Source organism: Vigna unguiculata, chromosome 7 (assembly GCF_037176805.1).
Source record: "Vigna unguiculata cultivar grain cowpea cultivar isolate G323 ecotype 2 chromosome 7, ASM3717680v1, whole genome shotgun sequence".
Taxonomy (NCBI): domain Eukaryota; kingdom Viridiplantae; phylum Streptophyta; class Magnoliopsida; order Fabales; family Fabaceae; genus Vigna; species Vigna unguiculata.
In genome coordinates, this window is record NC_140798.1 from 46,598,992 (window position 1) to 46,625,773 (window position 26,782).

At 30.5% G+C, this 26,782-nt stretch overlaps 2 protein-coding genes and 1 pseudogene across 3 annotated transcripts; 1 reads left to right on the plus strand and 2 right to left on the minus strand.

The window, feature by feature from the left end:
• On the minus strand, positions 1–1,736 carry LOC114189479 (soyasapogenol B glucuronide galactosyltransferase-like). Its single transcript, XM_028078049.2, has 2 exons — positions 1,227–1,736; positions 1–1,130 (listed from the first exon to the last, which is right to left on the minus strand). Exons 1-2 carry the CDS (start codon positions 1,734–1,736, stop codon positions 156–158), a joined length of 1,485 nt encoding a protein of 494 aa, XP_027933850.1. The 3' UTR covers positions 1–155.
• Positions 1,737–9,299: 7,563 nt separating this feature from the next.
• On the minus strand, positions 9,300–10,976 carry LOC114190438 (soyasapogenol B glucuronide galactosyltransferase pseudogene; annotated as a pseudogene).
• Positions 10,977–15,572: 4,596 nt separating this feature from the next.
• Positions 15,573–25,264, plus strand: ARC3 (GTP binding protein). 2 transcript variants are annotated; one of them, XM_028080892.2, is made up of 16 exons: positions 15,573–16,026; positions 17,003–17,061; positions 17,370–17,434; positions 17,811–17,945; positions 18,248–18,296; positions 18,887–18,999; positions 19,080–19,151; positions 19,306–19,416; positions 19,681–19,862; positions 20,979–21,254; positions 21,351–21,427; positions 21,521–21,915; positions 23,139–23,243; positions 23,377–23,514; positions 23,949–24,115; positions 24,944–25,264. In XM_028080892.2, the coding sequence occupies exons 1-16, from the start codon at positions 15,704–15,706 to the stop codon at positions 24,999–25,001; spliced, it is 2,325 nt and encodes a 774-aa protein (XP_027936693.2). In that variant the 5' UTR covers positions 15,573–15,703; the 3' UTR covers positions 25,002–25,264. The 2 variants fall into 2 exon arrangements, with proteins under 2 accessions (XP_027936693.2, XP_027936694.2); XM_028080893.2 differs by having other exon boundaries at positions 21,530–21,915.
• The last annotated feature ends 1,518 nt before the right edge of the window (positions 25,265–26,782 follow it).

Consider the following 26,782-nt stretch of genomic DNA (forward strand, 5'->3'; position numbering starts at 1 on the left):
TTGATCAAAAGTGAAAACTAATTACCATAGCTTAATTATTCTCCCAAGCTGATCATACATTAAAAATAAATAAAAGCTGATAACTCTTACACCATGTAACATCTTCCACGCGGCTTTTGAAGCTTTCGAAGGGTATTTCTCAACTAAATTTGGTATTATATATCCTTTTGAAGTTTGAGTGACTTGAGTTCTTCAATAAGTTCCTTCAAATTGTTGTGAGAAGTGCCACCACTCTGAATCGCTTTCTTTGCCTCATCACTCAGCACTTTCACTCTCCTTCTCATTTCTTCACACTCTTCTCCACCCATCACCAAACCAATCGCTTTTCCTATCTCCTCCCTCTTCACTGTTTCACTCCCAAAATCATTCAAGTTTCGCCATTCTTTTGCTCCAACCGAAACTCCAATTTTCAACACATCCACCACCAACTTCTCGTTGAAAAACTGCTCCGAAAACAAAGGCCAAGCCACCAATGGCAACCCTGCAATCACACTTTCAAACACAGTGTTCATCCCACAGTGAGTCACCACTGCCCCAGTTGCACGATGGTCCAGTATAACAAGTTGTGGCGCCCAACCCCATATCAGATACCCTTTGTTACTTTCTTTCACCCTCTTTTCATATTCCTCCAGAAAACCCCTTGCCCCATCATCGCTTTTCCTCACCACCCATATGAAATCGTGTCCACAATCTTCAAGTGCGTGCGCTATTTCGACAAGCTGTGCGGTAGGGAACTTGTTCATGCTCCCAAAACTCACATACAAAACAGAGTTCTCTTTCTTCGAATCAAGCCATTTCATCAACTCTTCGTCTTTTCCTCTTCCTTCTCCTTCTTTTGCATGCCCTCTACCAGCCTTATCCGACTCATCTTGGTTCACCCACAACGAAACTGGTCCTATACTCCAACTCTTGGTACCCATCACTCTCTTGTAATGCTCCTCGTAAGCTCCCTCAAACTCGTAAAAGCTCTTGAACAGTGACCCGTAGCTTTTTTTCTCTGATTCTTTAATCATCTTCTTTAAATAGGTATATGGCGTTGGTGCTCTAAGCCAATCCGGTAACTGCAATCGTGTCATCTCCACCTTGTCGGGCAACCCAGGAAGTTCAAAAATCTCACCATCGGAATCTACCTGTCAAACACATACACGAGACATGATGAATATATAATATTTTGATTCAGTTTCAGATGTACATGTTTAAGAATGGGGTTTTAGAGGAATCTATACCTTGGCGTGAGGCGCAAACTCTTCCACGCAGTTCATTGCACAGTGAGAAAAGTAACTCGCCCCGACATAAACGAGCCTTGGAATTCCAAGTTCAGCGGCTGCATCAGCACTCCACGGGTAGAACATGTCGGTGACAATGAAATCAGGTTGCATAACACGGAAGAGTTCCTGGTATTGGCCTTGCAGAATGGACAGTGCCTGGCTGATTTTCATCGTCAAGGGTTGAGGAGTGTCGGCGTTGATGGTTTCAACACCTTCTGGCAAACCAGGGACTTGCGGGAACTTCACCACGTGGGTTCGGATGGGGCGGCCACGGCTAGAATCACGGTCGACGGAGCTTTGGAAAACGGCGGCGTTTGCCGGTGTGGTGATTATCGTCACATCCACGCCGTGCATGGCGAAGAGCCTCGCCATGTCCACCACCGGAATCAGGTGACTGGTTGAGATGAAGGGAACAAAAATAGCCTTCAGCATTGTTTCAGCTTCACCTTTGACCTCATAGGACCCCATGGTTATGGATCTGTAATGGAGAATTATCGTTTTATATATGCTTCTGTGTTTCTTTTCTCTTTATATATACAATGGATAAATTCGTTTTCTGTTCTTCTACTTTCTCTCGATTCACGTCCGGCGGAAAATTAGCATTATAATAATCCTTGTATGGTGCGCGTTTTCCAGTATACTAATTTTCTAGTACTATTAAATCATGACTACATATGCATAAATTTATCATTTATTAAAGTAAGTTTTTGCTGGTTTTTGTTTTGAATGTATGGCAGAAGATGGTTGTGAAATTGCTCGCAGAAGACTTTTGTTCTATTGCATACGTTGCAACATGTCATTGACTGTGTTGGAAACAGTCATACATGTCATCATACCTCTAACAAATGGCAAATTTTGTTAAAATATTATATTAAAAAAGTATATTTTAAATTTATTAATCCAATAAAACTAACGTTTAAGACAAGTTTCACAGCTAACTATTAGTATCAAAATCTTGTAATCCTTGTCTTTATGATTTTTCTTGTTTCAGAGATTTTTTTTATGAAAAATTATTTTTGACTATTAAATTTTAATAATTTTCTCTTATAATTTTATGTAGTATCTTTTAAATGGTTTTTCATTTATCTATTTTTTTATTTTCAATATTCCAAAATTACTTAAAAGATGACACATCATGTTATAAGAAAAAATTGTCAAAATTTAGTAGTCAAAAAATTATTTCCATTTGTGATTTAGGAAAAAAAACGAAACATCGATTCTGGAAATCCACAAAAGATATTGAAAATCGAATGTTGACGTAATGGGATTTTAGATCACTGAAAGTTGAGGATTAAAACGGGATAATAATGAAGGTCTTACGAACCCAAAAGTAATTGTGGTTATATAAACAGTTCCAGGGTTTTTCAATACCATGGATTTCACATGTTCTTTCAGATTACTAAAACACCTCGTTACAAATACAAAGTAATATTTTGATAGCTAAAAAATTAAGGTAAATTCTAGAAATATCATACTAAAATTAAAAGAAAATCTAAATTTCTATTAGATAATATAAAGATTAAAAAAAGTTTAAAAAAATGGTGACATGGATTTAACTAAATTGAATGAATGGAATCACTTTCCTGCAATAACATGCATTATATATAGAGAGAAAGAAATGTAAGGAACAGTAGTTTAACTCTAAAAAAATAAGCCCCACTAATTATTGTAGACTAAAAAGCAAAATAATTTATGAGGAAGGAGAATGGGCTGAAACATTAATAAATGTAACACATGGAACGCAAGGGATTATTTTAGAAAGCTGATTATAGAAGTGCTTTCTTAGTCAGCAGGCATAATTTTAAAAACAACCTAGAAAATGGAGAATGATTCGCGTCTTAAGTTTCTTTATAAGTGTCTGGGAGAAATAAACTCGATCTGTGTTAAACAAAGTTTGCTTCATTCACTCGAGTGCCAACGGCAACGTGCATGGATTGTATAAGACGGAGAGAGATTTGAAAATACGTGTTTTTAAATGTAAAAGACATATTATCTCTGAAAAATATAATTTTTATATCAGTAAAGAATAAACAGACTAGTATCCTGAGCAATTAGTAATACCGAAAAACTGTTAATACTTAAAAAAATGATTTTTTTAAAATTATAATACAAAACTGAAATTAGCTTTTATTCGAAATTTTATTTTTGTTTGGTTTTCTAACTTTAGCTAACTTTAGAAAAGATGAATTTAGTTTTCTCCATGTACTGAAAATAAAGATGGGCGAAGATTCTTGGTGATGCTGGAGTGCTGCAGTTTTTTTAAAAGATTGTAATTTAATTTATTAGATTAATTTTTGTCACGTGAACAACAGTCTTAAGATACTGCAAGTGTCAAAGATTATACGTCTAATGAAACGGTTTTTATCGCTTCAAACAAAAGTTAATGTCGTTGAATAAGATAAATTAAATCTATTGTTTTCTAAGTCAAGGACCTAGTAGAATAAAAATTTGAGAGCAAAAATTAATTTCAATTCTGTTTATATTTAAGTAAAAATATATTTAATCCTAAAACATTTTTTTTAAAACTATCAAACTAAAATCCACTAAACTATACGAAATTTTTTTGTTTAATTTATTGTTTGTATGATTTTCCCGACTAAAGTACTATTGGTTCAAATTCGTGAATTATTATGCGAACCCATAACCCGACAAAATCTACAGGTGTAATGTACAAAACATCCATCTATAAATAAAAATATAAAAATTTCAAAAAAATTATAATTTATTATTGGTGGGATCTACAAACTTAAGACAACGGTCCGAAGATCTAGATCCATATATCCTAATTAATATGAAGGGAGTTTGCAAAACATATATATTTATGTTCATCAAACCAAAAATATAAGATAATCTTAAATAATACATTTCATGAAACTTAACGTCTTAAGTTATTTTTAACTATTCTACTACGTTTAAAATGATAGAATGGTTCCTTTCCCCCCAAGGTGTAAAATAATTTATTTACTTTTAATAGATTTAAAGAAATTACACGGTTGACGAGATGGAAAAGTAACGAGTTAATCGTTGAAAGTCTCATGTCAATTAGGAATAAGACAATTTCATAATATATAAATGGAAGGTACAAATCTCACCTTACAAATCGATTTTATGAGAATTAAATAGATTTAAAGTACAATTCTAACACTACTTTATTTTCTTTAAGACTATAATACTGACAAAAAAAATTTACAAAGTTTGACAAAATATACTTTTCAGCACACACCAAACATTTTTCTTCTCTTTTCAAATTACATCAAATATTTCTTTTATCTATTGAGGCACTCTCATGTGTACATTGTAAAAAGTTTATTAATAAAATTTTATTAAAATATAATGTTCCTTTTTTTAAAAGAAAAAATGCACGAGAAAGAGAGTTGTAAAAGGAATATGTGTGTAAATATTAACATGTTATGAATTATGGAATATTTTAAAGTAAATAATTTATAAATATGTAAGTTAGTTGTAATTAAATATTTTTGTAACTTTTAAATATTGCTTGTTTGAGAATAGGTGTCAATTATAATATATAAGTTAGCTATAATTAAATATTTTTGTAACTTTTAAATATTGCTTGTTTGAGAATAGGTGTCAATTATAATTTCATCATCAAGATCACAAAACTGGTTTGTAAAGTGAGGTTTGCACACCACACCCCACTTATATATGGTGAAAAGTTCGTTAGAATAAGCTTTAACACTATGTTAAAACTGAGTTTTGAACCTAAATCAATTCCACATAACTAACTTATAAGATGAAATTTATACCCTATTTATATATTATGAATTAGTTTCATTTCTAGTTGACGTGAGATTTTCAACAAACTTGACTAAATTAGAGTTAAATTGTTGTAATCGTTTCCCCTTCCAAACAAAAATAATACTTCAAAACCATAAATTATATTTGTGTTATGTAAAATCGACTCAATCCAGGAGGAGAGTGTTTCACTTCCCCTAGAGTAAAATAAAAAATAGAGAAAGCCTATCTAATTAAAATTTTTAAAAATAATAAAAAATAGAAAAAAATTGGAAAAGATAGAAAGTGTATCAAAATTTTATGGAGTTTGTAGTACTTAACCAGAGTTTACTCCAATATAAAAATTTCAAGTATTAGTCATATTTAATTAACACAATATTTTTTGTCAAAATTGAGATACCTAGAAATAATGCTCCCAACAAATTAGTTTGTCATCCTACACTTAATTAACAGCAACAATCATCACAGAAATAATAATATCTTAAAAATTAATTGATTCAAACAAATTTAAAGTTAAAATTGTTTCTCTTTGAAAATTTCACTCCCGTATGGTGGGAGATTTATATAAAAACAATAAATCATATTATGTTAATTCATGGAAGCATTGTCAGAACAACTAACCAAAATTTCTATCCTCAAATAAGTTTTAACTATAATAATTTGTATATCTGTAATTAAGTATTTACTAACAAAGTTTATTTTATTGCGCATTGGGATATTATAGTTTTTGTAAAATCTTTTTGATGGATTTCTATTAACAAGTGGAAGTTTTTGTTATGCTACGTAATTGTTATTGGCGTGTTTATTTTTATTGTTCTTTTAGTATTTAATTTAAAAAAAAAAAATTAGTGTCATTCTTATTAATGTCGACCTCGAAAGTTGTTTTTATGTGCATAAAACTAGAGCTCTGACATTAAATATTTTGTTTTTTCACACTTGAACGAAGATCGAGGTTTCTTTTCGTCATCAAATAATGCAGATTATTTTTTTTGCTTCCTTGTCTTTCATTCATTAATATTTTGATAATGTCTGTAGCTATGAAGTTGCAGCTAGTGTTTCAAAAGTGTGAAGAAATGTCTTGTATGTACTGACAACGAGTTCTAATTATTTTAGGTTTGTTTGTATTTCTTTTATAATATAAGTTAAAATCTTTGGATCGTCTCTTTAGAAATCTGGATTTTCAAATTTTAAGTGATTTTAATTAAATCTTTAAGTGCATAACTAATAATATAAATATGGTATCATGTATTATTTCGTGATTTTTTTATTTTTTATTTTTTATTTTTTTAATTAGAAAAATTGTCATATGTCAAATTAAGTTTTTATTATATGTTTGTTCAAGGTTTTTTATATTTTAATTTAAAAATAATAATATTTGTCACATGTTATAATTCTATCAAATATTATTGTTGATATGAAAAATTTTAATTTAATTCATATATTTATTCTTTTGTTTCAATTTTGTTTCAATTTATTTTTTTTTAAATTGGATTTATTTTATCTTTTCTAGATTAGGTCAAATTTAACTTTAATATAAATATTATATTGATATTTGTATTATGATAGATAGTTTTAATCAAATTAAGTTTATTTAAATTTGTATTTTGCATTAAAATTTGTTTTAAATATTTATACATCAATAATTTTAAAATAAATGTCAGAGTTAGACTAAAATAACAACTTTATAAATTTAAATGAAACATTTTAAAACTTATTTTAAAACAATTTTACCATTTGTCTATAAATTATTAATATTTAAATATTTAAAACAAAATAAATAAAATTTAATAAAAAATATAAATTTAAATAAACTTGATTTCACTAAAAATATCTATCACAATACTAAGCGAGTTCAATACCACACAGATAAACGGTGTTTAGTTACTACCGTTAGATATGAATGATCAATGTCACTACTGAAATATAATTAATAATAATAATAATATAAAACAAATAATGGATATAATAAGAATTTACTATTATTATTAAATAAAATTAATACGAAATATACTAAAATAAATAAATTTGTGTTGTTCATAACAAGATTCTTTATATACTCATTAGGTAAAGACATGATACATATCTAACAAGATGTTGGAGTGCATTGGAGAAATGCACGACTAAGTCGGCCTATAGAGGTCTATTACTTTCTGTAACCCCTAATTACTAAGTGCATTGCCATAATAAGTAAAAAACTTAAGAATCCTTTACCATCTCTGTTGCTAATGTTATTGCTTTCATCATCATCACTGTTGCATAGGAAAAGAAAAAAGAAGAAGAGAAAATACGAAAAAAACTTATTTTAGAAAGTTCTTTTTAAAATATAATTCATGTATTGGGAAAGTTCAATCTAAAACTTTCAAAACATATTTTATCTTGGAATATTTAGAAAAATTTATTTCAGAATATGTGTTTTGAAAATTTTATTTTGAAAAATAAATTCCATAATACATCTTATCACCCTGAAAATTCTGTTTCAAAATCATGTTTAGGAAAATAATTTCATTTCAGAAATCTTATTCTGAAAATACCTGAATGTTGCCCAAACATATATTCCCGAAGTCATAATTTCAGAGGAAAAATTATAAATTTGAAAATTTGAGGAAGTGCGTGAAAAAATTTATGGGTGTACGGAGTAGAATCAAATAATAATTATAATAACAATGCATAGAAGTTAAAGGTCAATAATACCTTAACTCAATCTTTTTTACTTACTTCTAAATTATTATTTCAATCATCGTTAAATCATCAAATTATATTACTAAAAAAATTAAAATAAATAATCTAATAATAATTAAAATAATAAATTAAAAATAATAGAAAATGAATTAAAATTTCATTTTCTGAAGTTAAATTCACAAACACGTGGCCACAGTTTGATATTTATCCTTTTATGAAAGTTGTCAATTTTGACAGTGACAGAAAATTTGTCATAATTGGCAAAGGAGATTGAAATTGAACTGAGAAGACGTGTATTTTGCAAGGAAAAATGATGCACTTTTATACTGGAATATTTATTTTACATTTTTTACATATTGACTAAAATAATATAATATTTTTATTAAATTAATATAAATAATAATTAATTTTATATTTGATTTTAATACGTGAATAATAATAACATTCAAATATTATATAATTATTAAAATTTTATTTTTAAATTTTATAATCATCAACTTTATAATAATATAAACAAATCCATTATCATTTAGTTATGATAAGGACACATAGGATTTTATATTTACTTTTCTTTTAAGACAACAACATTTTCATTAAATTAGTATAATTGTAAATTAAAATCTATATGGTTCAGTGTATATAATTTTAATTTTAATGATGTAAATTAGGATAGTAGAGGTGTCAAAATAGGTCAATCTCTGTCTAACTTAATATCGAGAGTTAATGGATTAAACCAGTTGATTCACTAACTTACTTAACTAAAAATAATAATTTTTATTTTCTTTGGTCCCAAAAAAATTAATTATAATTATGATTAAAATCTAAATAAATTTTAATACAATCTAAAATCATGTTTAACCCCAAATACAAACCACAATCACAAAAATATTAGGTTTGTATTTGTCAACCCAATATATTGGATAGTAAATGATAGTTCAATCCAACTCAAATACAAAAAAATTGTGTAATCATTTATTTACAAGTGAGTTGGTAAACCAATCCAACTTATCACGAATTCAATCTAGATAAATCAATTTTTTTATGGATTAGGACAAAAATTAATTCATAAAGAAATTTATAAAAAAAAAAATTAACCCAATTCCACTCGATCTCGTGTTAAGTTTTAAATCATATTGAGGTATAGATTTTTACCTACTTTGATAACTCTACTTATAAGAGTTCATGCACTGGTGTTCTCTGGCATGGATGAATAGGATTTGTTTTTTCATTTAATCCTTTTCTATTTCCCTCTCCTAGAAACCCAACACAGGGGACCAAAACTATTATTTTGATCGGCGCACAATTATCACCAATATTTTTTCATAGTTAACTATGCTAATTGTACAACAACACTCATGTTTGATTGTGACTACACGTGCGGGAATATATCTTTTTAGTGCTTTTAAACGTCTGAACATGTTCGTGTTATAGTTTGGCATGTTTCCATAAGTTGATATTGGTAATTTCTTTTATTGCAATCATTATTATATTAATTTATCTTTCTGTTTATAATTGTGATTTTGATCTGCAATGATAATATAATATGTGTATGCTGTAAGGGAACAAATGAAACATGTCTGAATGCACAACATTAATAAGGAGTTGAATGTGGAATAAAGATGGACTAAATATTCATATTTTAAATTATTTGAGAATTAAAAGGAGGGTCGTAACCTGATTATAAGAAAGAAAAATGAATTCTCCCTAAGCAACAGGCTTCTTGAGCTTTTCAAGTTTTAGCAATTTCATCTCTTGAATTACATCTTTCAAACTGTTATAAGAGGAGCCACCAATCTGGATTGCTTTCTTTGCCTCCTCGCTCAGCGCTTTCACTCTCCTTCTCACTTCTTCATACTCTTCTCCTCCACCCATCAACAAACCAATAGCCTTTGCAATCTTCTCCCTCCCAACAACCTCATTCCCAAACTCACCCCAAGTTTTCCATTCCTTTGCTCCAACCGGCACTGCGATCTTCAGCACATCCACCACCAACCTTTCATTGAAAAACTGTTCGGCAAAAAGAGGCCACGTCACCATCGGCAAACCCGCATCCACAGTTTCAATAACTGTGTTCATCCCACAATGAGTCACCACACCTCCCACCGCAGGATGTTCCAGAATCAGAAGCTGTGGGGCCCAACCCCATATCAGATAACCCTTCTCGCTTGCTTCCACCCTCTTCTCAAACTCCTCCACTACAGCTCTACTTTCGTCTTCATCAATTTTTCTCACCACCCACATGAAATCATGCCCACAATCTTCAAGCCCGTGAGCTATTTCCCTAATCTGTGTGCCAGAGAAGTTGTTCCTGCTCCCAAAACACACATACACCACAGAGCCCTTTTTCTTTGAATTAAGCCATGCAAGCCAACCTTCTTTCCCTTTTCCTTCTTCCACCTCTTTCCCATGTCCCCTTGAACCCTTATCTGCAGCATCTTGGTTCACCCATGACGAAATGGGTCCCACGTTCCAACTCTTGGTCCCCATGATTGTCCTGTAGAGCTCCTCGTAAGCTCCTTCAAACGCATAAAAGCTTTTGAACAGTGATCCGTGACTCCTCTTCTCCGATTCCTTAACTATCTTCATTAAGTACGAGAAGGTGTCATCGGGTTTCTTGAACCGTTCCGGTATCTGCGAACGTGTCATCTCCAAGTTGTAGGGCAACCCAGGAATCAAAAAGCTCTCGTCATCGGACTCTACCTTTTTGTGAGGCTCGAACCGTTCGAGAGAGTCCATGGCACAGTGAGCAAAGTAAGTTCCACCGACGTATATCAGCCTCGGAATTCCAAACTCAGCAGCAGCATCGACACTCCAAGTGTAGAACATGTCGGAGACGAAAAAATCGGGTTTGTACTGATGTAAGAGTTGTTGGAATTGAGTTTGGATTGTTTTGTTGAGTGCTTCGAAGAGTTTGCTTGCTATGTCTTTGGACGTGGTTGCGTTGATGGTTTCCACTCCTTCTGGTAAACCTGGCACGTGCGGCAACTGGACAAGGTGGGTTTGAATGGAGCGACCGCGGCTGGCGTCACGGTCGATGGAGCTTTGAAAAACGGCGGCGTTTCCTGGTGTGGTAATTATGGTGACATCCACGCCATGCATGGCGAAGATCCTGGCTATGTCTACGACGGGTACGAGGTGGCTCGGCGTTATAAAAGGCAGAAAAATTGCCTTTAGCTTTTCATACTCACCTTCGACACCAAAAGACTCCATGATCATCAAGATCAAGAATGATTCTTAGTCTAACCTTGTTATATGATCAAGGTTTATTTATATATGGAAACTAAATTCATTTCACCAATTACCACATATCTTGACTTGGTGCCTTATAGTTTAATTGTTTTTTTCTTACCAAAGTTAGAGAATGCATAAAGTTAATTAACATTTAAAAAATACATAAATGTGTTTTTAAATTGTTATTTTACGATTCACGGTATTTTTTTAATACATTTATACTTGTCATGATTAATTATAAATTTACGTTTTGATTTTTAATTATATAACATTGTATAATTTTTCTATAAATATAGAAAAATTATAAATTATAAAGATACCAGCGATTATACAACAAAAAAAACAGAAGATATGTTCTACTAAAAAAATTTATTAAAAAATATTTTAAAAATTAAAAATTAAAAATCAAATTTTGTTTTTCATTCTAAAAGAAAACTGAAAAACTCGATTCAAAGCTAAGTGTAAACATTGGTTTGATTTAGGTTGCCTTTTATACTGAATTAATTGGAACCTATTCATGTATTTAAGTCTGTTAAACAAAAAGAATTTCTCTTATATTTAACTCTAAAGGAAATCAGAATACTAATATTAATAATGGTATGTTTAGTCTTACAAAATATAAATGAAGATTTTAAATCAGTTAATAATATCAATAAACTTTGAAAAGTTTCTAAAAGTATTACTTATATAAAATAAAAGACGAAATCTGGTATTGTCACTGATCGCCAATATAAATTTTGTTAGCGCCATAGTTTACATTTTTTTAATATATTTTTCTTAATTATAATTATACCACATATAGATTCATTTTTTGAATGAAAATAAAGATTATAAAAAGATACATATCTCTCGGTTTTAAATATTTTTCTATTTTTTAGTTCCGTATTATTTATAATACTTGTATATTTGTTATTGACATTTATCATTTACATATCCGGGTTTTTCTTTTCATTCTAAAACATATACCCATTATCGGAGTTAAAAAGGTCAGAAAAATTGAAAGGTACTAATAAATGACAAATAATATATTAGAATATTTAGAACATGATAAATACGTAGAAATAATAAATATATTATAAATTAGCTTAGACATCTGCGTTTAATTCCTAAAAGTTAAAACCAAGAAGAAAAGTCAACGACCATAGTTCTCTATGCAACCCATCCAACCTCACCCCCCAGTGACAGGTGGCAAACATGTGTGAATTATATACTAACACTATGCCAGATAATCCTTTTATTTTTCAACTACAACACGTCATAGATTAATCTATCTTTGATAATTTCTTTTAAAACTATATTAAAAACGATTTAAATTTATTAAAATATTAATTCCGTGTAGTTTCTTTTTTAAATTACAGAACTAAATTATTAAATAAAAAACAAGGCCCGTCAAAATTAGTAATTTTAAATATTCAATCAGGAGATGATAATGTTTGAGTATATAGTATTAAAAAAAATGTCTTTTTCAGATAAATGGATATAATATTTTTTACATTTGTTTTTTATTTTACAGGCGCTGGGCGGCTATACGGAGAAGGTGAAGGCATGTTTGTCTGGAATAGTTGTCTCTTTATGGATTCCACTGAAATCACACTAGCATCCATCCATGGCCGTCTAAACACCGCCATTTTCTATGTCAAAATGAAACATTGTTTTAAACGTACTAAAATATACAAACTAAGAAAAGCTGTACTACACAAATAGAAATAGAGAATATTGATGATACAAAAGTTTGCAACTATAGCAAGTAAAAGGTAAGCAACAATAAAAAAAATAAAAAGATCACACACAATAATTAATATAATTCAACTAGTGTTAATAAACTTCATTGAAAGAATTAATTCTATAATCCACACCAAATTCAGATATACAACCTATTTATGTAACGATATACATTTCATGTATAGACACTAAAAGACTAAAAAGTTCACTAAAATTATTTATCGCATACATAGAAGTTTTATATGACGTCTTGAAAAGAGTTTATAAACTTTCTAGAACTTAAACTTTACATATTCAATTTTCATAATTAAATTTTGATTTCAATTTTGTCGAGATATTATGATTTTGTTCTGAAAAGATATCTTTAAGGTTGAGAAAATAAATAATGTTTGAATTATTATTGATCTTAAATGCTAAACGATGTGAGTGAAAATGTTGAATGTACATAAATATATAAAATACAGTGAAATAAATCATGTTAATTATAGTATCACAAGTTGAATGATGGGATCATGAATGATGTAATTGCACGAACACAACATTTTATATCTGGAAATTTTCTTCCTATTACCCTATATACTATTCTCCACCTTTTACCCTTTCCTTTCAATTTCTAAAACACCTTCCATAAAATTTAAAATTATGGTTCAATCCTTCAAAATGGATAAATATTAGGTTTTGTCCCTATTAAATAATTTGTGTTTTAACTTCGAAAAAAATGAAATATTATTTTTAAGTTTATTTAAGGCTGATAAATACAATGAAGTTTATAAATTTGTTAGAGTTGTCCCGTATTAATATATTGTGACATAAACATTGACAAATGTTATTATTTATGATGACTGTCTGACATTCCGTCAAACACAAAAATAAATAAATAATTATAAAGTCTGATAATAAAGAAGAAATTTTAAATTTTTTAAATTTAAATAATACTTTTTTAAATCAAAATTACTAAGTTTATAAAAACTAAAAATGTGTTTGAGTTTGATGAACAAACTAAATGAAAATCATCAATTGGGCCTTGCTTTCAACTATCCCAACGAACTATGAGAAACCTGTCGTAATAAGGGTATTGGGTTAAGAAACCTGTTCGTAATAAGGATATTGGGCTCGGATATTTTAAACAAGGCATTTTTTTTACACTCCAATAATATCAACTTGCACCCCTGAAAATTTTAAAATTATAAGTTCAGTATGTGATTTTTACTTTTGGGTAACTTTCATGCAAGGATTGTGTAATCTAGATACAATTTGGACTATATAATTTAGAATGCTAATCATCAATATATTTTATTTTAAAATATAAAATTTTTTCATGAATTATTTTCCAGTTGATTTGAACAATTCCAAATGTGTTTTTCAATAATAAAGATTTATTGATTTTGATAAAATATTTTAAAAAGTACACACTTATAGCCATTGCAAATAATGAAATTAAGAACGAAGAAAAAAAATATTAGGACAAACAAGTCATTATACCATTATGAGATGGAGATAGAAATTACTTGCAGTGAGAAATGCACCCTTGAAGGTCACTTATTATTGTTGATACTTCTAATCACAAATTACTTGTAAGCTTTTGTTGAAATATAATCGAATTTGGAAATTCCATATTAAATCCTCATGTTCAAATCTTGGAAATAAAAAATTGACCAGAAAACGTTAACATAACTAATTGGTCAAATTTGAAACTGAGACTAATTATATATGAAATGGATAAATAGTCCCTATAACATTAAGGAACAAAATTAATGAATAATTTTTTTTTCCTATTAACTATGAGTACTATTGATTCTTTTATTTTTATAAAAGAATATACTAACAAGCTCTTTGATATATTATTTATCAATTAAAATATACTACAAATAACAAAAGTAGGTACATCTTACTATTTACTTAAAGAAAATAACAAAACATGTTTTTAATTATTCTGGATTATTACATATATATTCTGACAGAGGAGGATTTGTGTTTACATATACCATCTTCCTTTTAATAAATTAAATATATAAGAGAAAAATATTTGATTGTAATTTTGAGACTTTGGTTTTAATAAAATATTTCAAAGGTTGAACATCTTTTGTATGAAATTCTTTTGTCAAAAATTTGTCTAATGCCTTAAGTTTTTTAAATCATATTCCGTAACTATGTATAGACAATAAAAATTATGATATATTTTTTTTTCAATTAAAAGAATATATAAGCTTGATTGCTTCATTGATATCTAAAAGCAAACATTTAATTGGGGAATACATCAATCATATTCGTGGCTACTGATTTAGTTCTATAACAAATTATTCAAATTCTACACTTCTTACAATTATATTTGGATGATAGTTCTATATAAACAACTTTTACACAATTCTTTCATATAAATAAAGCAAATAGTGTAATTCAAATACTCTTAATCCTCGTAAATCATCTTTTATTATTTTTCATCCATTCTAAATTAGTCTATCACGATAATTTTTGGTATGCCAATTATTATAATATATCTAAACTAGCACAAATAGAAGCACAATTAAATTAGTTTTTAAGAGTTCAAGCTTTAATTTGATCATGACCTAATTTATTTTTAGGTATCTTCTAAATTTGGTACTTTCAATAAAGTAATTATTAGTATTTTTTATTAATTGGCTGTTCAAAAATTTTATATTTTTAATTAAGTTCTTATTATTGATTTTTTTTTTTGTGTGAATAACATGGCTGTTAGTTTGTTTGTTGTTTTGTTTAATTGTTTGTAGGTGTCAAGTGATATGAAGTTTTATGTTCAATAAAACAATAGTGTGAGTTAATGTAAGGTGATAACATAAATATATTTTTTATAAAAGTAAAATGATGAAAAAATAATTTGAAATGTATTTTTTTATATATTTATAATTTTATCTAGGCGGATAATCACTTTCGCATTCCTTGTTATAATACCACCAAACTTCTCCTAAGTACACTCCAGTCTCTTCCTGATTTGTAGCGGGAGACGGTATGATTCACTGATGGAAGCCTTATCTACTGTGTCACGCTTTCACCTACAATTTCCCCTACAGTAGATGGAGCTTTCTGCCTTCTCCACCTTCAAAGCAGTGTCTAATGCTTCCTTAATCCAATTTTCTTCTAATCAACTATGCAGCCGTTGCTCTTTTCCTCTCCGTCGCGGCGATTATGGCTTCTGTTGGATTCCCGAACCAAAACAGTTTGTTCGGATCAAGATGTGTTCGGAGAACAAAGGTTCGTCGTCGAACGGTTACGCTAGAACGGAAAACGGAGAAACGAAACCTGATTTCGTCGAAGTCATAGGCATTGGTTCTAGGAAGGACGCTATTTTTGATTTATGCTTGAGCACGCCGTTTCAGTTGCCTTTGCCGCGGTTTTGGTAACTGTCTACTTTCTTTCAATGTTTTCGCGTTTTATATTTTAATTTCGGAATTGTTAATTTGAAACTGTTGTCGTTTACGTGTGAATACTGTGAATACTTTGTTTTGCTTGAACTCGTGATGTTTTTCGATTAATTTTTGGTGCGGATTAGTGTAGGGGACTTCAGGATATTCCTTAATTGGAGATTCAAGTGTTTTCGTGCCTTCATGGCTGTGTTTGCTGCTTCTTTTATTCTTGCTTTAAAAACCTAAGGGAGAGTTGAATAAGCGATAAACCTTATCTACATCGGGAGGCTTGTTTGGGAAAGAGAAAAGTAATTAAAATTATTTGCGTTTGATACAAATTATTTGTAGGTTTCTATAATGCCAAACGATTATAAATCAGTGTGTTGTTACTGTTGGATCGTAAAAGCTTGTAATGATTTTTAGCAAGCATCGTGTGATGAGAGGTTGTGAAATTTTGTTATTGTTCTATGCGTGCCTTTGGGAGTGATACTTCCTATGGTGGTAGAGGACCTGAGGTAGAGGTGAGGTGACCATGTTACAATTACCACTAGATCAAACACTATAGCTAATAGTTAGAACAGAACATTATGTACTTAAAGAGTGTATGTGTCACAGCTAAAGTTAAGCGTTTGGTTCCTAGTAGCGAGAGGGGTGTTGAAAAATGTAGGTTGACTAGAAATAAGGTCAAAATTATAGTATATAAGTTAGTGCAAACCTTTCTTTACAAATTGATTTTATAATATTGAATTAGGCTTAAATCCACATTCATAAGAAAGTAAAATAATCTACAAGGGTTCGTAAAGTTTGTGGTATTTTAAAAACATCTTTCAGAGTACACTGGAAATGACTTATGGATTTACTAAATCACTTCTTACATTCCGGATAAAACGATTTAAATTCTTCTGGAATTGATTTATATTTGTTGTTTTTTGCATTTTGAATTTGTTTTAAGAAAGGAATCTTCTGCAGGAGTATCCTTATGACAGAATCAGAAGAAGTGCAGTTACAACAAAGATCAATTGAAGAAGGTTTTCGTTTGATTTAATATGACTGTGATTATTTTTTATCCTATAATTATATTCTGTCTACCTTAATATAGAAATGCAGGCGTATTTTGGGAGAAAATGTTTAATCGCAACATTCTTCTTGATTAATTCTTTATTATATACAATTCAGAACCAAAAATGAAACTTAGCTTTTGATGAAAAGAAAAAATTGAAGGAAAAAGGGGGTAAAGTGCCTTGTGTTGTTTGTGGATTTCAATTTAAATTTTCATACATATCTCTCATCAATCTCTGTGATTAAAATCTACTAATTTTTGGGCTATCTATTGCAGAACCTCATCCAAGAATTGTCAAAGCTCCCGAATTTTTGAAGTCATGCTCACAGACTATTGTTCTTGTTTGTACATTCCTTACCTTCAAAATCTTGTAGTAAAACCTCTGTTTCAGTAGTAGTAATATGCATCTATGGGTGTCCAGGTGATGTGGTGTGCTGTATCCCTTTCACCTGATGATTTTGTGAAGCATGCAGTAGTCAACTGAGATTCTTAAATTCATTATTTATCATCATAGAGAGATATGCTTACTTGATCAAATGAAATTCTGTAATTATGTGTTGTAGATAGTTTACAGCTGACTGGCATGAGTTAACATTATATTCCGTCAATGTTACTTATTTTATGCAAAAATCAAATCATAAGATGTATGACTCTTGCTAGCATTCATTATAGTAGTTTGATGCGTGTACCTTTATCCTTCTCTTCCCCTCTCTTTAGGTGGCCAGTGCAGGATATGGCTTGTGCCACACTGTTGCAGCTGATATTTTTGAAACTGTAAGGTCCAGGAATGGATTAACAGTGGCTATAGTTTTGAAGCCATTTAGATTTGAAGGGCTTAGACGCCAAAACGAGGTATCTTGACTCTTTCAATTACATGTTTTTTTACTGTAATTGATGTAAGAAATCACAACTACAAAACATTCTTTCACGTACCGTTTAAACTTTTCCACCTCTAATATGATGAATATTTCTGTGGCCATAGCATCTTATTGAATACGATTACCTGAGAAAATTCCAGTTAAGGTTATTGGTCATTATTTATTCTTCACTTTATGATTACTTGAGATTCCTTGACTAATAATATGTTTTACGGTTAAATCATCTTTAGATCATGTAGTCTGTTTAATACTTTATTTGTGCCATAAAATTCGCAGGTGAAGGCCTTGATACAGAAACTTAAGGATAACACAAACTTACTTATTGGTGAGCTATACTTCATATGTTTGCTTGTTAAAATTTGATTCTGACGAACTTCTTATCTGGCTCATTACTTTTTTCCAATTAGAGCTAATAATTAAAGGAGAATTTTTATTTTTCTGGAAAGAGTATTTACTTATTACAATCCTAACGTGTAACTGTCACTAAAAAGCCATCAATTTCTTCCTATGTCAAGTCTGATGTATGTCCAAGGAGGAATATGTTATAGAAGCTGTCTCTGTGTTAAACTGGTACCAAGCGTAAATGAAAAATTGAATTCTATTCTCAATAAAGGTGATACTGTCTTGTACTGTTGGCAAGAATTGATCAATAAGTGCAAAGGTTCTCTCCTACTTAAGCTTTTTCTGGGGCTTCCCTATTTATTCCCTTTCCCACCTGTAAATAATTGATCTCGGAAAAGTAGAAATAGAATCACTATTTTCCCCTTTATACTGTTTAACATACATTCTTTTTAACTAATTGATAGCTGTCTTTACCCTTTTGGAAAGTAATGTAGTATAATTTACTTTTAATTCAAACATCAATAGGCCTACAAAAGCTACAAAATTCTGCTTAGTTGTTGATTTATGATACAGAAATTGATATTGATGCACTGCTTGAGAAAGACTTGTTGACACTAGATGACGCCATGAAGACTGCTAATGATGCAGTTTTGCTTGCTATTAAGGCTGTCTCTGTTCTGAAGTCTGTAAGTTTAGTTTTATAGTATACTTTCTGCTATTTGTTTGTATAAAACTATGTTGTGGTTACAGATTGAAAATTTTGCAGGAGATGCACAGAAAAATTATAGACAGATTGCATGGTGGGATGAAAGAGGCCAGCCCTTCAGAAATTAATAAAGTAGGTTTCTATGATTTTTCCCTGATAGTTTCAGACCCTTCTTTACATAACTTGATAGCGTTGTTTATATTTTTCTTTAAACAGGACCGCATTTGAATAATGTTTCCATTTTCTTTCACACCCTTCATTATAAAATTGATGCTGTTGTGTACAGATGTTGGAATCCTATAAAGAAGCAGGGATTGGATTTGGAGCCGCTGCTAACATAAAAGCTTCAATTTTGCAGTCTATATTTGATAGTCCTTTCCTGGGTGCTCGTTTGAAGGTATCAATCAATTTTTTCCATATTCATGCGTGATAAGTATTTTTTATTTGTTGACGGATCACAATTTTTCAAAATACATTTATTTAAGGGCCATTGTTGCTAAATCCATTTTTAGAATGACCGACTGACCCCTCTCTGCCATTTGTTATTGTACTGCCTTTTTTTAAAATTTATTTTGGACATTTTTAGCTATCACTCTTTTCGTTGAGTTCTGGTTCTTTTTCCTTTACTGTATAAGCTTATTATAATTACTATTTTGTTCAGGATCCAAATAGCATAGTTATATGCACTCTTGCCAGTTCAGGACCCATCAGTGATAGTGATATAGAAATCTTTCTACGTACATTCCGTCAAACAACAAATTACACAAAAGATATTATAATATCAGCAATACATGACCCTACGGTTGAGCCCAACCTACTCATAACGACAGTGCTTACACTCGGGTAAGTTTTATTTTTGTGATAAAGAAGAAATTTATCAAGACAAAAAGGAAGGCAAGTTAGGTAAATACATTTCTTGAAGATATGAATATGAACGCATGTTGGTAAACTTCTTTTTTCAGAGTTAGGACTTATTAGTGTGTTTTTACATCTATACATTAAAGTTCATTGCTTCCTTATATTTAATGTTATTGCTGAGTTGAAATTGAGCATGATTTATCTACATCTGACTCTTGAAATTTTAAGAGAGGATTCTATTATTTATTCTTTGCATCAATATGAGAGCTTAAAAGAAGGTTTGCTTGCTTAATGCTAGTTTTGGTGCAATGAACTGCCATCAATGGGGCACATTGTTTATGCATGTCTTGTTAAGCACTGAGTGTCAAACTTGAAGTTTTTTTGGGGTGTGTATCATGTCAGCTTTGTGTCATTTGGGCAAGCAGTGGGATATTGTATGTTTTGTAATGTTTCTTTTCTATCTTACTCCCTGTTTGGTTGAGAAAATGGAGAAGGATGAAAGGGGTTCAAAGTAATTTAGTATGTTTGTTGGAAGCGGAAGAGAGGAGAAACAATTTCATAAAATAATGGGGTCTACCATATTATTTCTCACTTATTTTTGTATTAATCTCTTCTCTATTTTTCTTCAACCAAACATTTAACCTCTGCTATTTTTTTCATCTATTTCCACTCTACCAACTTATTTTTTCATCTAACTTGCTTCTTTTCTCTCTACCAAACACAACATTAGTGAAACTTCATATCACATGACTTGAGAAACAACTAGTGGTGTTCATTTCAAAATGAAGGCTGAATTTCGTTCAATTTGAATTGGAAAGATTAGGATTCAATTACAAAATAGGTGTTAGACCTTGGAAAACAGGTGGAAATCCTACATAATTAAACAGTGGTTTTTCATCAAATTATTTGCGAATAAAATACTGGGCTATATTTGGCCAAATATTTCCATAGTTTTTTTAGGACAGAAATATGTGAAAAAGAAAATGAACTGAGTTTTTCTAGGGCACATGACTACACCATGCTGATAACTTTCTTTAATCTTTTTATTTTTTCCTTATTCCCTACACAGTTTCTGATAGATTTCTCTTGTCATTTAATTAGATGTTTAAATGTGCAACGATCTTCCCAGAATGGTGGTATACTATCCAGACTTGCCATGCATTTTCCTCTTATTTTTAGCTTTTGGGGAAGACATAGTCAGCAACAAGTTGGCACTGAGAAACGGACTGAAGTATTTCCACCAGAAATGATGAGTTCTGATGATGTCGATGAGAGGACAAATCAGATCGCGTTAGATGGTGTAGATAGCAATCTTGATAAAAACTGTGTGGAGTTGGAGCCAACAATGAGCAACAACTCGAAGTTGCCTGCTTCAAGGTTTTCTCTGACTTCCTCACCTGTTCCTCATAGTCTTTTTCAGCAATGTTTCCTAATGTTACACAGTTTTTCATTTTTGCTTTTGAACTATATTAGGGATTCAGGAAAAAGTGAAGATTTATTTGACACCTCTTCCAACTATAACATCCTTTATGACTCTATTACTGAAGGAGGTAATTTTTGAGACAGAATTGAATTAATGTTTCAGTTGACTTAACATTTGTCTGGTAATTTGTTTTGAGTTGTCTATTAAATTTCAAACCAAGTTGCACTAGGTGACTCTGCTTTTCAAAGGGAGCAACTTGAGAACTGGAATTTAGGTCCCGGATTTGAGGTGGCAAAGAAATGGGCCCAGGAAAAAGCTGCTGATGCTACACCAATTGTTGATAACCTAAGCATCTTCCACCTTCCTGTTGGTGTGAGGCCTTCAGAAGAGTTGAAAGAGAGACTAGAAATCTCATTTTTGACAAAACAGCATGAGCCTGATACTGATAATGTTGTAAAAGCACAATCATTAAATGAAGGTACGTCTCCTTGGAGTGCAGCGACTGATGCTAGCTTGGAAGCAGTTATGGAATTTGCATCTTCGCTTTTGAAAGGAAAGAATGCTAATAAATCAAAGACACATGGAGTACTATCTGTTCGTGCGGCGTCTATGTTGGTAATAATGAGTATCACATTTATTTATGATATATTTTCATTTATTTATTACTGAAGAGAAATTGAGGAATATTTTGATACTAGGCGTATTCAAGGGAAATGTCTCCTAAATTAGATGTGCATCGATTAGTCATTTTCTACTCTAGTAGCTTTGTATGTGGTTTTTTTGAGATATTTTCTATACAACTATCTTCTTTTAGATTTACCATTAATTGTTGTCATGTGCTAGAAAATTAGTTGTCTTTTGCAGTTCTTTCCTTTTAGTAAAGTTCTTTATTACTAATAATATAATAATAGAAACAGGGATAAAATGTGTAGCCTCACTATCTCCAAATTAAGCTCGATTAGTATATGAATATGAGCTCAAGTTTGACCCCAGCTTCCTATTTGCAGAAATATGAAAATACACATTTGAAACTTTTGCAGCTTTGCTTAAATATGCGTTTTGCAAGTTACACAAATTTGGCTTTAGTAATTAGTTCAGTGGTGAACTTCAAATTTTATGGATATTATCAAATTTGTTGATTGTAGTTTCTCCGGTTCAAGCTCTTACAGATGTGGGCATACAACTGAATTTCCAATTTTGCATGACAATATAACTTTCCAAAGAAATGACCTCAGGACACTAATACCTCTGTTGCTTTTCAAGCGCAAGGCAAATTCAACCTTTTTATGAGGTCATAGTGTTCTTTAATGAATAAGTAATACGTACTTTGTTTGAGTGAAATTTGTGAAAATTTATTCATGATCAACAGCTATATAACAGTTATTACTTCATTACTTCTAAATTTAAATTTTTGACGTGCCATACTTTATTACGTAATTTGTTTGAGTGAAATTTGTGAAATTTTCTTCATGATCAACAGCTATATAACAGTTATTACTTCATTACTTCTAAATTTAAATTTTTGACTTGCCATACTCTAATAGGTCGGTGCTTTTAGTTCCTGAAAAGTTTCCATATTTTGGTTTTTGTCTCCCATTTTTATTACCAATAGTTATCGTTCCTGTATCTTTAGAAAATATTCAAACTTATTTTTAAAGGTTAACTAAGTTTGGGTATTGAAAAAAATTTAGGAAGTAAAACCAATGATTTAAAAATGCAGGGACAAAAACCAAAATTTGAATTTTTTTTAAGACTAAAATACTATTTACTCGTCATAGTTTATTGCAATCTTAATTCATACATGTTGATTCTAGATTGATCTTAATATTTTTGTACAGGAGGCGGAACGTGATTTGTCAAAAAAGTGGAGTCCAGTGGTGGAAATGCAATATAGGGGAGGAAGATACAAGGGACGATGCCAAGGAGGTCTACCTGAAGGAAAGGTAAATTCGTAATAGTCTATAATAACAAGCACACTAGGCTCGGAAAATATGTTTTTTCTCTTCCTTTTTTCTTTGGCCTACACAACTCAATGCTGAAGATAACCAACTATGTTAAATAAAAATTTACAACCAGGGGCGCCTTGTTCTCAGAGATGGGAGCATATATGATGGCTTATGGCGGTATGGTAAGAGATCAGGTCCGGGTACATTCTATTTCAAAAACGGAGATATGTTTCAAGGATTATGGAGAGATGATGTCATTCATGGCAAGGTTTGTACCCTTTTTTTAAGTTGATTTTTTAGATATAATTGTCAAAGCCAAAAGTACGACAAAAAGTAATTTGTTTTGTAATATATATGTTGGATTCTGCTACCATAGCGTCTTGTCTGTGTTTGTGCCAGGTTAGTCTGTATACATAGGTTGTCTTAGGATCTCTTAAAGCTAATATAAATTTTAGCAATAGTTATACATCCTGTAACTAAAGGAAATTGTTTCTTGTCTGTATATGTATCCAATTACTAGCAATGGTTGCATTGATCTTGTACACCAATTTTCGAAATGAGATGGTAATTGTGGATTCTTGTTTCATATAATCAATAAATAAATTTGGAAAGTGCAGCATCGTAATTGCATAATGGATTGCACAATAATCTTTGACAGTGTATTAGATAAGATTCATCGTAATTGCTGTATTGATTAAGCAGGGTTGGTTTTATTTTCACACTGGTGATCGGTGGTTTGCAAACTTTTGGAAGGGAAAAGCTAATGGCGAGGGACGATTCTACACAAAGTCCGGCGATGCCTTCTTTGGCAATTTCAAAGATGGATGGCGACATGGCCAGTTTCTCTGTATTAATGCGAATGGGACAAGGTTGGTTGGTTGGTCTCTCTTTCAGTTATAATAAAGTTTCGGTAGTCCTACCAATTTAAATTGTTAACATATGCTTCTCAAATATGAAGGTTCTGCCCGATATGATCATATACATGATCATGACATTAAGAGGGAATATAAATGTTCAATGGACCTGAGCTTCAATTTGATAACAAATGGCCTTCATAAAGATATAAATTAACCAAAGCAACTAAGCCACGGTGTGTTTGTGCGGCTTACAATCAATGGACCTAAGCTTCAATTTGATAACAAGTTAAAACATTTGTCTTATTAATTTTTTTATTGATAAAAATATATAGTTTTATAATTCTCTTTATTGGGAACTGTTTATTCAATGATAAGAAGTCAAGAAAAAAAATTCTTGCAGAAATGTGAATGTTGCATTTCATAAGTGCATTAGGCAAAAGTTTGGGGTAGCGCTATTGTAGAAAATATGATACGGTAGACAGAAGCTGAGAAAACTATATTAGTCATGTATTGTAGAAAACTATAGTAGACACGTGATTTACGATAAAATATTAGTCATGTAAGCGTTGTACCCGATCCCACGTGGCAGCAAAGTGTTTGGTTGTGCCTGTCCTTGTATATTAACAATAGAAGTTCAATCATATAGAGGCAGAACAGAAGTCTTGCAGTGCAATATCACAAACTTGTGTAGGCTTTCATCTTTGCTTATTTGAAACGACAGAATTTTTAAATTTTCCACCTTTTCATTACTTGTAAATGGACACAGTTCATGTACACCTTCCTGCCAGTATGATTGTTCGTCACCAAATTGACTTGTGTGCGTAACTGGCATATGAACAGGTACACTGAAATTTGGGATCATGGTGTTCGTGTAGATAGCAAGCATTTGGACAGATGAGCGACGTGGACGAATGCGGTATCCAAAATTTTGTAATTACTGTGCATTTTAGTCTTGTCTCGATTTTTAATGTTTTGTTTATCTCTTTTTGTGTTGTATTATTGTCTTTATTTTCCCACGTGGCCAATCTACCCTCTGGCTTCTTTTTCCACCTATTCTTGTAGAACATGCTAGTATCCATATCTCGGGTTTTAAAAGTATTTCGGAATCCAACTATAACTTTTAGTAGATATATAAAACAAAATCAATTGTTTTTCGTATTAGTTTTAGCATATAAAACATCATAAACTTGAATCTTCTGTGTACCATATATTTAAAAATCTTGTATTGTAATTTACTGTAAACAAGCTTATCTGATCCGTTTGTATCTGTCATCTGATATCCCATTAAACCATTTTTTGAGTTGGGAGATTGACTAAATTGGATTCACTTTTACAAAGCTATTCAGATAAAAATTAAAATTAAGAATAGAATACGAAGAGAAGACAGAAATAAGATACTTTAAATTCTTGCCCTACTTTTCCAATATTAAGTCTTTTTCTTTCTCTTATAAGTGATTACGTGCATAAATTCTAGAATTTTTATTTTTGTCCAAACACTATTTTATAAAATTGAATTATAATCTTAAAATTAAAGAATTCAAATAGAAAAGGCCATTACCAAGTATCTTCAAATGGTTTTATTATTACGGAATGAGTTTTATGAAGAAAAAAAGTTTAATTTTCATTTTTTCCTCGATAACCAAATTGCCAAAATTTTACCAATCTTATATATATATATATATATATATATATATATATATATATATATATATATATATATATATATATAATACCTTTAGCAAATCTCAAAGATATTGTGTAGTATAATCATTCTAGCATTAATTTAACATATTCCAGAAATTTAAGGACTATTCCAGAAATAATTTAACATATTTTTGAAAAATTCACTTCAGAATTAATTTTAAACTACTTAGGAAAGTTTGTTCTATAATTGCATGAGAATTCTAAAATAATATTTTTAAGAAAAGATACAATATTTGTGCGTATATAACAAAGTTTACAAATATCTGTGTGTGGATAATTTGGTCGTTTCATGTTTTTGGACTGTCTGCAAACGACATTTGAATAATTTCTTTGAAATTCATATGAAACATTTTTAACTACAAAACCTAATTAAAATATATTGAACTGAAATTGAGTTTAAAATTGGTTTGGAAGTAGTTTATTGAGCCATAAAACGATTTTAAATAAAAGCTGCAACATTAAAAATGTTCGACTTCGATTTAGTTTGGATTTTCAAAAGAAAATTATGAAAAAATGATATATTAAAAATAATGTCTTTCTGGACGAATTTTTTATCAATAATTTTTAGTAATGAGTTTTAGATGGACGTTTTTTTCTTTTTTTCTAATTACAAGAAAAGTGTGGGAAATACAAATTCAGAAGGAGAGATGATGATATTTAAAGTATTTAATTGACTACATGTATTCTAATCTATATTATGGGAATATATACAACATTGTGATTGAATATTTGAAGTTATTTTATTTTCTGAACATGTTATTCTTTCTACAAAGTTTTATTTAGAAATTATTGTATACATAGATTGAAAAAGTATAAAAAAAAAAAAAAAAAGTAGAGTAAATAATATAAAAGATATGATGAAAAGGGAATGAGAAGATTACTAGAGAAAGAGAGAGAAATACGAACTTCGTTCCGAAGCATCTTCATCCGTAGACATTTCTCCGGAAAGCATAATTAGGGTTACCTGACGCTGTC